The sequence below is a fragment of the Halictus rubicundus genome, chromosome 4 (genome assembly GCF_050948215.1).
Source record: "Halictus rubicundus isolate RS-2024b chromosome 4, iyHalRubi1_principal, whole genome shotgun sequence".
NCBI lineage: Eukaryota > Metazoa > Arthropoda > Insecta > Hymenoptera > Halictidae > Halictus > Halictus rubicundus.
The window spans coordinates 3,438,908-3,453,065 of NC_135152.1; the positions used below are offsets into that span (position 1 = coordinate 3,438,908).

Genomic DNA, 14,158 nt, shown 5'->3' on the forward strand with positions numbered 1-14,158 from the left:
GTGACATTCATTGAGACGGTTTCATGCAACAAGACGAATCAACAGACCGGAAGAACAACACAAAATCTGGAAAAAAGTTTTTCGAAATTTTTTCAACTGGGAAAATCAGTAATATGGTCTCCCATATTTATGAAAACTAGCGTGCATAATTCGCCCTCTGCCCGCAACTCAGGTTAGCGTTGACCGAACCTTTTCTGCTCTAAAATTAACGTTAGATGATTTGCGGTGTAATTTGTCAGGAGAAAATTTGGAAAAACTCATGCTTGTCACATTAAATTTTGATTGTAGCAATTCATTTTATGAATAAAAAATTTATTAAATAATTGATTGTATACCACTTGAAAGTTGTACTATTTAATAATAACTATTAAAAATTTCCTATCATCAATAACTGTTATGAGCGATCAAAATGAACTTCTCTCACTGTTGCGTCTAGAACGCAATGCTGCGTTGAAGCACAGAAACGAGTTATAAAAAGCGAGCAGAAAAATTCTGCAAAAAAGGTGTGAATGAGACACAAGTTCAGAAATTGTTGGTAATGCGAGACCTTTTGAGGTACGTTCACAATTTCCCAGTATTAGTAGCTTGTAAAACGATAGTATGTTGTCTTCTTGTCTTCAAAACGTCTATAGTCTGTGTCCTTCGTTTCATAACCACATGACCGGTTCGTTTATCCATTAAGATAAAAAACCATTGTATATGTACATATTTAATCTTGACCGCACGGAATCATTTATTTTTCAAAACACCGTTCTGTTCGGAACGTAAACCTTGACGATCTCGTAAAGACAATGGTGAATCTCATTACCTTTAATTATTCACATCGCCGAAACTATCAACCGAGATTACCGTTCCCGGCGCATTATTAGGAACTTGTGAACAATCGTGAAACAAAAGCGAAGTCGACGGACAGAGGTTAGGGTCCTTTCCGTGCGCTTATGCAACTTCGTCCAAGCAAGAAGAAGTTCGTCGGGCGTTCTATTACAGTCTGATCTCGCGGGGGCCGCGTAGCTTCTTCCTTGATGCGTGATTATTAACGCCGTCGTTATTATTCTAATTGCCGTTCTCGGCACCAGTTGCGAGAGACTCTTCTTTGCTTTCCTTCTTTGCCCCCAATCCCGAGATATCCCATTACCGAGCCGAGTCGGCGCACTCGCGTAATTGAGGCTAGAGGACTCCGATGCCCTTTCAAGGAATAAATCTTGGGAGGCTCGTCTGCTCGCTAACTGCGCGTGCTGAGCGCAACTATTACCAGAATTACCCTATCTAGACGGTTACCGGAGCGGCGGGTCAAACTTCGGGGAGGTTATTCCACTCGTCCTGGCGGAACGAGGCGATCTACGGGGTGACCTAGCTGTTGGATTTTTACAAACCTGCGCTCGCTACCCCTTCGTTCCCACTGGAATGACGTGTCAATGTACGTCAGGCCGGTGTACGCTCGCGTGTCTGATCGGTGCTGACCGGTTTTACTTGCCAAATCTACTGTATGCGACAGGCAGCAACTTGCTTTCGTGTCTGATCGCTGCTGGCTTATTCTACTCGTCAAACATCTGATCGATGCTACGCTATTCTACATGTTAAGTCTACTGCATGTAGCTAAAAGTCGATCAAAAGCTGACTACCACAGTGTCTGATTATCCTCGGCGAAAATCCAAAAATTAAGTAAAATTGGTTTTATAATATTTCTGGAAGACCACGAAAAATAGTTAACCTTTAGAGGACCGGGTCACTATAGTGTCCAGGGTAGATGTTGGTTGTATATAAATCGCAAAGAGAATTTAATTTTTCAATGGAAAAATACCGGCCAAGATGTCAGAAGTGAACGGTTACCCAGGTATCAACAATCCATGCAACTATTAAGATCGAAGTTAGGGTGCTCCCTTGCCAGCGGAGCTACCCCGTTAAAACCCTGAATCTTCCCACAGTTTGCTAACATCCTGATGTTTCCTTCCAGGTTCATGGGTGTGTGCGTGCACGAGGGTCAACTGCACGCGCTAACGGAGTACATAAACGGCGGGAGTCTGGAGCAGCTGATCATGGCGAGGCACACGCCGTTGCCCCACCTGATTAGGATGAACCTGGCGAGGGACGTGGCGAGAGGCATGGCCTATCTGCATAGCCGCGGTCTCTTCCACAGGGACCTCACCTCGAAGAACGTCCTGATCAAGAAGGACGACAGCACGACGGACATGACGGCCGTGGTCGGTGATTTCGGTCTCGCCGCGAAGATCCCCGATCCCAGCACCGGGTACAGACTCAGCACCGTCGGCAGCCCCTATTGGATGTCGCCGGAGTGCCTGAAGGGACAATGGTACGATCACAGGTCCGACGTGTTCTCGTTCGGCATCGTCGTCTGCGAGCTGATCGGACGCGTGCCCGCCGATCCCGATGTCCTGCCACGCTCCGACAGCTTCGGCCTCGATTATCTAGCCGTGGCTGAGATCTGCGCGGCCTCAAACCCGCCCACGGACTTCCTGCACTTAGCCTTCAACTGCTGTACGGTAAGTGTTCAATGGGATCCTTGATTGTTGCTCCAGATTGTTACGTTGTCCTCGCCGACGAGCCAAGGTATGGCTCGAACTGGGGCCGCGAGTGGTATCAGCGGATTCTTCGCGAAAAGATGAACAACATTTGTGGAATACGATTCTTTTGTACGAGGGCTAGCTTTCGAGTAAATTCAAGTTGAAGATGGACGCGTCGGGCGCCAATGATAGGGCTGGTCGGAGCCTAAAGTGTGCGCGCGCTTCGCGTATCTTTGAACTCGATTTTCTCGGAGACGGAGCCTTGGATAAGGAAATTTTGTTCGACATTTTTTGGTCGTTTTTTCGTGAGGAATCGCCTGGTACTTGATTTTTCGTTATAACCTGTGTAATAATCGAATTAGACGCTTTAACACGTTGACTGCCGTGTCACCCATATGTGGGTGACGGAATTATTTGCCCAGGTTTTAAAATGAATTCGTTGCACCAAATTTGATTAGTATCTGTAAAATTCATGAAAGTTGGAGAATTACTCAATATCATACATTTAATTTCTTTCAATTTTTATTTCATTAAATAACTTAGTTTGATTTCATGGAATTTTTTATGTTTCTAGTTTGGCAGTCAAAGTGTTAAACGGAGTCGATATTAGCTATAATGTTTCGGAGGGCAGGAAATAAAGTAGATGCTGTCGGCAGGCGACTGCCGTTTTTAATATTGCTAACTAGACTTGCAAGTTCGCTTGATGTAAGAGTGTTTATAATTATGAAAATTAATTTTTCTTCGCGTGTATTCGATTTTTCTTTTGTTTTCCTCGACGAGAATGGAAAAAGACTGGGAATGGATTCCGAGGTGTAGATTCGTCAGAGATTCGATTAGCCATTGTTGCGCATAATCGGAAAAGCCCCCGTCTGTTATGGCACTGTTAACCTCTGCCCGATATGGCTTCTCGGGAGCACGGAGACGCAATATTTCGAAGTCGGCCCGTGTAAGCGAATTATCTCGGCGACGCACGGTTTGTCAACCGTCGCCTAAAGTAACGGTCGCGATGTTAACTTTTCTGGCAGTGGTACAGAGAGCTGGTAGCGGCGACGGCGACGCTGGTACGATCCTAGACGCGTTGCGCCAGAGATTGTGAATAATAAATGGCTCGAAACCGGTGGCCAACAGGAACGTTCGAAGCCACTGAACTTACAATAAGCTTCCAGGATTACGCAAGCGCTCGCGAAACGGGAAACAATTTTGTTTTGCGCGTCGTTGAGCTTCAAAACGGAACATTGGCAGCTGTCGGGACGTTAGCGAACAGTGTTAGCGAACGATGCTGACAGTGTTTCAGAAATGTTGTGTAATGGACACCGAGATCTCCTTCCAATTTTACATTCTAGTCTCTCCTCTCGCTCGTCATTCTACTCCCTCCTCTTCTTACAATTAAACTCTAATTGTTCGCCGAACAGTTCTCTATTCTTTATCAGTTTAACGGGTCAGAAATATTAGAGTAAAATTTATTTTGTCAGCTAATCGTTCAGGGAGTAAAAACTAAAAGGAAACAGGTGCCCAATTCCACTCGATCTTGAACAACACGTATTTCGGTCTTGACGAAGTGGATACTTTTTGCGAGCACCACCGTTTGTTTTATTTCCCGAAGAAAATAGGTTAAGCACTCGAGCGTCGGTTGAAAAGGATTCGATCCATCTGCAGTGGCCAAGAACCTGCCCGCAGTCCCGTTCCGTATCGACCCAACTCGCGCTCAGCGACAGCTTCAGTCCCGCTTGCAATCATCCATGCAATTAGTTTTAATTTGGACAGAGACTCGCACCGTTTTTCCCTTTTGCGTCTCGTTTGCTCCAGTTCCTGCCTCCGAAGTTCTTTCTCGTGTAATGATCGCGAAAAATGAGCTTACAAACATTTTTCACGAACTTACAACTTTCTACCGCGATCTCTATCTAGACTTTACGAGGGTGGTCTGAAAAGTTTCCGACCTAACAAAGATATAAGGCATTTTTTCCTCAAAATTATTTTGATTTCTCTACATAGTCTCCTTGTAAGTCTATACACTTCTCCCAGCGATGCTCCCATCTCTCCAGCCCGTCCAAATACTACTTGCCGTCTTTCTCTGCAAAATAGCTATTTACAAAGGTGATGGCTTTCTCATTTGATGAAAATCTCTGTCCTCCGAGTGCAACTTTTAACTTGGGCAACAAAAAGAAGTCGCTTGGAGCTAGATCTGGTGAGTAAGGTGGGTGATCAAGCTGTTCAAACCGTAATTCGTGAATTTTTCCCATGGCAATCGTTGAGGTGTGAGACGGCGCATTGTCTTGGTGGAACAAGATTTTTTTTTCTGCAAATGTGGCCGTTTTTCCGCAATTTCTGCCTTCAGCCTGTCAAGTAATGATGCGTAGTATGCTCCTGTAATGGTTTTCCCTTTTCGAAGATAATCAATAAAGATAACTCCACGACTGTCCCAGAAAACAGTCGCCATCACTTTCCCAGCCGAAGGAACAGCCTTTGCCTTTTTTGGCGCCGATTCCCCATAAGCAGTCCACTGTTTTGACTGCATTTTTGATTCGGGAGTGTAATGGTGTATCCAAGTTTCATCAACAGTAATTAGCCGGCGCCAAAACTCTGATTTATTGCACCTAAATTGCGCCAAAAGAGCGATCGAAATGTTCATTCGAACACGTTTCTGATCGAACGTGAGCAAACGCGGCACCCAACGCGCAGACAGCTTTCTCATGCCTAAATCTTCATTCAATATGTGACAAACACGTTCTTTGGATATATTCATGGTCTCTTCTATCTCTCTAACTTCAATTCGATGGTTGTCTAGCACCATTTGGTGAATTTTAGCGATGTTATCGTCACTGGTTGCAGTTTTTGGCCGTCCCGAACGTTCATCGTCACCCAAGCTGGTACGGCCACGTTTAAATTCAGCTGCCCAAAATTTCACGGTGGTCAATGATGGTGCAGAGTTCCCGTATACAGCGTCTAACTCTTCTTTGATTTGCGTAGGCGTATTGCCTTTCAAAAATATATATTTAATCACCGCTCGATACTCGAGTTTTTCCATTTTCACAAAAACACTCACAGCAACTTACTCAAACGACTGTTAAACAATAACTGGGCGTCCGAAATGCCTGAAATTTTGGTGACCACCCTCGTATGTATGACAAAACTGATAGATCAAATGCAAAACAGAGAAACTTGTTTTCGAAAAAATTATTTCGACTTGTTAAGATTATTTAAAAAAGAAAATAATAAATGTCTATGTAGACAATTTTTATGTTGCACAAGAATCCGCCGTCTGTTGATCTAGACTGTTGTTAGTAAAGAGGATCTATGGGTTTCAGTACGAGCCAAAATCGCGGCCAACCTTCCCAGAGATCACGTCACGCCTGGACAGCATGATCGCGAACGGGGAAGAGGAGTCTAAGAGCAGCATAGGCAAGTGCCCATCGGTGGATCCAACGCTGATGTCCAGCATGGACGAGATCACTCGCGAGGGTCGTCCCGCGAAGCGGAAAACCGCTCGTTTGAGGAGTCAGTCTGCAGACGCGAGGGGTTGCGACAACGCGACACCTTCCGACAAAGCGAGATGCCATTCGGCGAGGCGGGTAGCCGAGCTAGCTAGCAGAAGAGACCCTCACTACAAGCCGATGACCGCGAACCCGTTCCACGCGCTCGGCGGCGTCAAGAAGATCCTCGGCGACCTGTTCTCCAGCTGCCTGGAGCTGCCCTCGCTCGAGGACGTCCGGCCCAGCGTCACCGATGCTATCGGCAAGTTCAAGCCCGCGCAGAACGACAGTATCGCCAAGATCTTGAACAGGAAGAAGCCCAACTCCGAGCCCAGCAGCCCTACCGCCAGGAAGAAGTGGGAGAGAAAGGTAAGGAAGATAGCTACCTTTCGAATCGGAGGTGTTGGATGTAGCTGACTGAAGCTGACCGAAGTTAGTAAATTGTAATTACGTGGCGTAGCTAATTGAAGCTAACACGACTAATTTGACAATATTTAAAACTCTTATTCTAAAAACTATTTCGAGTCTTTAATCATCCTGCTCCAGTCTTTAATGGCTGCGATAATAGAAACTCAAAATCGCCGTTGATAACAACGGCAAAAGGTGCTTCTTTTCTCGGTTACGTACAAAGGAAAGTGACGTCTCTTAAACGTTGATCTTTAACAGTCTGGGGTCTAATCAGCGATTGTTTATCTTGGTAAAGAAATCTAGATCGTCGGGCGCGATCGCGAAGCTGCTTCGCACGAGCGTTCATTATCATTATTGATCGGTTAATCGTGTGGATTAGATGCGGCCGTTTACAATGTACCAAAGGTTGTAGATGGAAATTTTTTGGAGAGTTTTATAATTAGCAAGGAGAAGGGTAATTTCAGCATTATACATTTTAACATTTCAATTGTTATCTTATTCAATACTTTGGATTTTATGGAATTTTTTATGCTGTTAGGTCGGCGCTCCAGCCCTTAAACATTTTCTTGCCACGACGGCCATAAAATTGTGAAAGCAATCGTCTCGCAAAAATCTGTTACATTGACACAAGAAGGAAACGTAGTTTTACAAAAAAACGCGCGGAGTATAGTATTCAGTGGGAGCTGCCAAAAGTAACCGGTCGAGAAGCAGACCATAACCGTTTATTGTCCACAGCCTCTGAACAGTTCAAAGACCTTAGAAAGAGCGTCGACGCCGCGCGCTCGTCGCTCGCGTTACTAACCCGAAAACTCTCGATCACGCCCTTGAATGCGAAGAGATCGCGAACCTACGAGCCCTCGACCTACCTCTAACCAAGATGCCAGCTGGCATGAGGTAATAGTGGGACTGTTGCCCGGTTCACGGTCAAGGAAGTGACCTCGGCCAGCTAATGCCGGTCGCCGCGAGCGTGGCAGACGAGTTGCATAACGGGAGAGTCGATAAAACAAAGAACAAAGAGAGGAGCAAACAACAGACCGTTTAACAGCCTCTTAGAAATCTTGCCAGTAAAACCGTCCGACCCTTCCGAGGCTTAAAAACACCTCGACCGTTATCATTTTGCTCAATCTTCTCCCTCGCCATATCAAAATTCAAGTAACTGTATTTCTTTCTAGGTTTAGAATTGTCGAGCAGTATATTTTCCTATGTCTGCTAGTTCTAGAGTTATTAAACATCATATTTTCCTATGTCTGCTACTTCCAGAGTTATTGAGCACCATATTTTCCTTTGTCTGCAAATTCACAATCATTAATTATTTAATCCGGAATGAATATATTTCATCAAACACAATAGAAAAATATATCTAAGGATATTAAAGATATGGGATCTTAAACCGTGACTACACACACATATACGTTCCAACGAGGACAAGCAAGACAATGACAAATACTCATTGATAAATTGACAATAAAAGGCTGTCACTTATTCATAATTAGCCAGCGGATTTTAAGCATTTATAAAAATATTGAGCAAGGGAAATTTAAAATAGAGAAAAGATGAGAAGAATTTAAACATGTTAATACGTTATTTTCAATTCATTAACATCAGTGAAGAAGGAAAGAACTTTTCGTTTGGACTTTTGTTTCTTGCAAAATTTTCCGTCTATTGCAAAATGATCCGCTGTCTATTCACAGTCACCTTGACGTGCCACGTTCAGCATAATAATGCCATACAAATGCACACATCCATCACATTTCAACCAACATTCTCAAGCCTTCGTTCTGAGGGTTAATTTCATCCCCTAAACTTGTAGAGAGTGTATGTTTATGCGAATGAAAATGTATCGGAATTGCAACTAACAGGAGTCTACAGACATTCTTAAATTCTTTTGATCAGGATACTGTTCTAATCTTCATCTAGTCGTGTTGATCAGAAACGCATAAAATCCGCTGTGTACTTGTAAGACAGTAACGTAGAGAAACACAAAATACCAGTGAACGGTACCAATCATTTGTCTCTTCGATGCTTCCAGGTGGCAACGAAAGTGGGAGCTGCGAGTTTGTTCAACCACCCTCTCTTCCGAGACGGGTGGGAGCCAAGAAGACGAGGCAGCTGCGAATCAGGCTTCTGGAGCTGCGTCGGCGAAGACCTAAGTCCAGAACCACCCAACAGACGTCATACTTCGACGCTGAGCAGCTCAGCAGCTAGCAGTCTGTTCCTGCTGGACGATCATCGGACCAGCTCCATCTACACTGATTCTTCCGAGGACATTGCTAGCCTGGGAGGCGGTGATTCCTGCTGGGAGGATCGGCTGAGTGGCATAGGCTCCTCCAGCAAGACCATCTCGAAGATCGTCGAGTACTTCGAGAGGAAGCAAGCCGGTAGCCTGAGGCTTGTGGATCACGACGCTGGCTCCAGTAGCCGGTTGACCCTCCTCAGGGCTAGTCTTGAAGGACCTGTTCCTCTTTGTAGCATCTCTGCTGCGCAGAGACTGGTCGTCTGCGAGGGAGCCGTGCGCAGCAAGCTGCCTCTCTTCGATAAAAAGTGATACGCGACTCGCGGGATCTGTTCCTTGGGACTCTGTTGTTCTCATGCAGGGATCCTCGAGCTATAGCTGGCGGAGGACTGATGTCCCGGGCGATTAGGCTCTTGGAGACAGAGGATTCTGGCTCGATTGCCAAGGAACGCCGGGCTCGGCGAGCTAGCAGTTGCGGGTCGACTGAAAGTAACTGGTAACGAAGAACAGGAGCGGCCTCGGCGGACCTGATCGTTTAGGGGATGAAATTCCAGATTTTCATTTCATTTCAAACATTGCGACAACCGTAGGGAACTCATTCTTATTTTAAACAGACGATTTCATGGAAATTAACCCCCAGCAATCGAGGCGCTACTAAATATGGCTATATTATTATTCAAAATATTTTTGCATTATTACATTTATTTATATTAAATAAATTGTTAAACGTTTAAGTATGAGTACGAGTAAATTGCATCAGTTTCATATGCAATCCTATGGAGATATTGTTGGTAGGAAGAAGTGATTGGTTTTCGAGTTTGGTGTCCGAGTGCAAAAGGTTAATTTAGGGGGTAGCGAATAGTTCATACTAAGTATCCTAATCGATAAAAAAGAGATCGTGCGAAGAAGGAGAATTTCAGCAATCCAAGTGATTAACTCACAACAAACATTGACACTCCGCCTATCGGAAGCTCAAGGTAGCATTCAGCACCATCCCCTAAATCATCGAGCATACCTATCAACCTAAATAACCTACGCAAACCTAATGAATCCTCGGGTCCGCCGAGGGCGCAGTCAGCCACGAATTCAGCAGACGCTTCTCTCTAAAATCTAGTAACCTGACTGTGATGTTTTTTGATAATCTACATACATTATTGATCCGTACGACGTAAGTGTCGGTGAAGCCGTCGGCAGGACTTGTCGGTCCGCAATGCTGCTACCCGCTCGATGCTTCGGCAACGATCTCGTCGCGAGAAACGTGTGCACAGATCGAACAGAACTTGTTTGATCGGCGTAGAGAAGCGAACGTGTCAATAGTATTCCACGGAAGAGGACGTGAACGATCGTTCATCAAGAGATCGACGAAAGCAATATACATACATAGAATTTGATTTGGAGACTGCGGCAACCGGATGCCAGTAGAAAAACACGCTGCTCATGTTCTTACCTTTCGCAGTGCCTCGCAGTTCCTAGTTAGCCACCTCCGTCCTTATCCACGTCGACCGAACATGGAGAACGAGATACGAATTTAGTCGATATTATACTTGGACACGAACATCGGTGTCTCGCGAGCGAAGGACACTAATCCGTCTACAACCTGCTCTTGTACAATGCTAGCTTCACAAGTCTCTAACGATTAGACTGCGGACTTTACGCTTTGACGACAAAAATGGCCGGACGTAATCTAAAACAGTAAAAACAGCAAGACGATTTCAGAACGTTCGCATATTATTTTCAGTTCATTAAAATGATTAAAACGAAATCATGGTTTCACTGATATGGAATCGACGAAGAAAATGTTTATTTCGTAGAAATATCACTGGAAACTTGTGTACTGAAACTTGCATATTGTATGAAAGCTTGTTAGGGTCGGAGTTTTGTGATTCTTCCCGTCAGTGCTTTGCGTTGCCCTAAATTGGTCCATCCTTGCCTTGTTTCACCCTTCCCCGTCACTAGACCCGGAGAACATTGTCGGAGGTGTTGCTGGTCGAAGCAGACACGCGAGAACTATGACTATGTACAGGAGAATACGGCAATTTTATAGTGAAACCAACGTTGCTCTTATTCGTAATTAACTAAATAAGGGGCAGGGAAAGTTGCACCCTTTTCTCCACGTATGTGACTAGCGAATGTGAACAGAATGATCGAGGAGAGGTTTTCTGTGTAGTTTTCCCTTAATGAATATTCATAGTACAAAATACTGTGCCTTATTAAAACGTCACACGATACCCTCGGTTACCTTGTGTTGAGCTTCGAACCTTTAGACGTCGATAATCATGCAATATCCGGAAAAGGAGTTTGATTTTTAGCTATAAATATTCATCCTGCGGAAAATACTACAGAACTCTCTTCTGTTGCCGAGATCCATCGATCTTGTTCTCTTTTATACGTACGTCCACCTTCTGTCTCACATTCGCCTGCAAGGTCAGTTGCCATGTTCGAAAAGGTATCTTCTTTTTAAATAGCTAAGATCCGACTGATTGGAAAGCTGATGAATAGACTGCGGATCCTGAAGAAGTATAAATTTATTCGAAAAGATTTTTATCTTCTTCAAAACTCGCTAAAACAATTATCTCAGTTGGCCAAAAATTCAGTTTCATATCAGTATTTCATTCAATATTATAGTCTAAAAGTGCTATTAATATTGTTTTAGTTATTCGTAACATATATTTTTGTACAGTATATAATCACTGTACCCAGAACAAAAATGAGAACTTTTTGGTCACTGTAATAATTATATGAAAAATCTGTGTTAATAAAGATCCGCAGTCTACTGATCACTCGTGGCGGCTCTTTGCGTAAGATAAGTTATTGATGAAGTACTATTCGGTTAACGATTATTTTATTTGTAGACTGCAGGGTGAGAGCACAACTCGCCCCGCGTACCAGACCCGTGAGTAACCGTACTGCCGTCTTCTTTTGTATTAGATTGTCGTGTAAAAATTCGCGAGAGGATTCACGAGGAATCCGCAGGGCCTACGCTGTGCTTAGATGAGAGTTTTCATTACACTTCTGATCGAACGATGGATACTTCCGTAGATTAGCCACTCAGGATGCGAGGAAGCAGAACATAGTATATTTTGTTGACAGAGACGACACCGCGTGTCCTGAATATTTTTGTTGACGTAAAATCGGGACGATTGTCCGTTTTTGAGTAAGAGGTTGCAAGAGAGAATGAAAGAGAAAGATGACCGAGAAAAAGGGGGTGAGAGTGCGAGTAAAAATTAAACTAGAAGAGTGAAAGAATGCGAGAGAGAAAGAGAGAGAGAGAGCAAATGAAACTGATCTAGTCAGTGTATTATCGTGGCGGCCTTATCTTTTGTATGTCGTAGCGCTAATAACTTAAGTGTTCCAAGAAAAGCAAACGAAGTATGCAAGAGAATGAGAGTGAGAGCGAGACCGAGAGATAAAGAGAGAGAGAGACGAAGACTCAGAAATATTGTTTCTGTTGTTGGAGGAGGCGAACGGAACGCGGAATGTACATGGTAAACCATAGTGAGTGCGTGAGTGACTGTGAGTTTCGAATTGTTCGATGAAAAGAATCGCGTGTGTCCTTTGATTGCTCGAGCTAACAGGACAATTGGCTGACAGGAAATATTGATGACTCAAGGTCATCGAAGGTCATCCCCACTATCTACACTAAGCCATCACGCTCTGCCATCTGGTGTTCTTTCACTCAATCATGTCTGCATCATGATCTTTAGCTCTTTCTTCTTCTTTTTATTTTTTGGACAATTCTGCTATATATTTTCTGGTATGTCCATTTTTTTACATACTCCAGAACATTTCTTTACAAACCCAAAGCCTTCTTCGTAGTCCCTAATGCTTTCTCTACGTTCTACATATTTTTCCACAGAACCCAAAATATTTTCTGCAGATCCTAAAAGCTATGTTTAAAGTATTTTATTTGTGGAGGATGGACAATTGACCTTGAGTGACCACTACTATCCCGAAGAAAATGGTTTAACCAAACGGAATGAATCCAAAACGAAGTACACAATTGCAAAAATGGATTCGACACAGCACAGGGGACACATAGCTTTTTAGTTGCGCGGTGTAACCTTGGTACGGTATTCTCGAAGCAACTGGTGAAAGACAAGCGCCGGAATCGTCTTCCTGATCCTGATTTCCTTTCGATTTCTGCCTGTTTCATTAGCGAAAGCATCTTCAGTTGCCCTCGGTCAAAACACAGTATTTTCTCTCTGTAAATGCTAATGCAGTTCAGAGCAGATTGCGATAGAGTTTACAATTGAAAGGTACTGTCAATGATTTGATTTGATTGTACAGCTGAAAGAATACCGTATCAGCGTAGCAGAAGATGTCAAAGGACGCTTTAGGTAGCTACCACTTGGCCGGTCAGCGTGAATCGTTTCGTCGACCCGGCTGCGGGACGAGTCGAACCAAATTTCTACTAGGATTAAATAGGCCACTATACCTTTTTACTTGTCAGAGTTCGTTCACGGGTTCTACTTGATAAGACTGCGTGTTTGTTAAATATGTATGTAAGTAGTAAGTCCCCGAATAGTTCGCAGTCCCTTCTTCCTTGCCTAACGGAATGCACCGTCGACCAGAATTCAACATGTTTTTCCCCTTTCTGTTTCGCTCTAGTCGAATTGATGCACCGGTAACACCGACTAACATTATTTTATATACTGTCTTGCGTAAAAATTGCAATAACAATAGCGATCCGGCCTGCAAAACTGCAAAGTGGCCCCCGAAAAATTGTGAAATACGAAATTCAGTTCTATGTTTCATTGTAAAAGCGTCAAAGGGAAAAAGGAAATTTAATTTTAATTCTTGAAGATTGTCATAACTCTCGATATTAACACACTGTCTACAGGAGCTGTCTACAACTCCGTACAAAAGAATAGCTTTGACATATCTATGGTTCATGATTAAGGGCTTTTTAATTAATTTTTCGATATTAATGACCTGTTTTACTTGTGGAACAAGATGGCAGTCATCGAACGTAATTGAACTATTTCTTTAAGGATTGTTGCTTACCAGAAAAATTAGTAAGCTTCCTTAAGATGTTGTATAGTCGTTAATGAACCTACCGATTGACTCCTAGTAGGTAAAATATTGATAGCCTCCTAGTAGTTGAAGTGTGAAGAGACGGAGACTTGATGAATCGAGTTAGCTCAACCGCAATTTTTATGCACCGCAGTCTTCCCGAGGAAACTACGAACAGTACAATGACGAACACAGTTCGAGTTAGGGTATCTGTACACGTCCACTACCCTTGCATCGAGTCGACGAGGCAAGAACGATGCGTTCTGCTTCGACGCGTCAATCGGTACCTGAAGAAACCTAGAAGCAAGGACTGCGAATGGGTATTATTTTTAATAGTCGCGGACATATCAGGAGTGGGCATATCCTGAAGGAGTTTCTTGCTCGCGGGGGATGATCGTCGAGTGGGTGGAAACACGAGAGAAAGAAATCGAGTAACGTGGGAAAAGAGCGGATTGTGTTTTGTATGCGAGAGAGAAAAAGAAAGAGTGAGAGAGTATGCATCGGACTCGTGA

The 14,158-nt window shown here is 43.8% G+C and overlaps 1 protein-coding gene across 2 annotated transcripts in view; it reads left to right on the forward strand.

Annotated features, from left to right (window-relative positions):
• The window catches only part of Cdi (serine/threonine kinase), an 80,067-nt gene extending 65,932 nt beyond the window's left edge, over positions 1-14,135 (forward strand). For both annotated transcript variants that reach the window (XM_076786385.1, XM_076786387.1), the window contains exons 4-6: positions 1,955-2,501; positions 5,828-6,361; positions 8,430-14,135. In XM_076786385.1, the coding sequence (XP_076642500.1) occupies positions 1,955-2,501; positions 5,828-6,361; positions 8,430-8,945 (1,597 nt within the window). In that variant the 3' untranslated portion in view covers positions 8,946-14,135. The remainder of the gene's footprint in view (positions 1-1,954; positions 2,502-5,827; positions 6,362-8,429) is intronic.
• Positions 14,136-14,158: the final 23 nt, after the last annotated feature.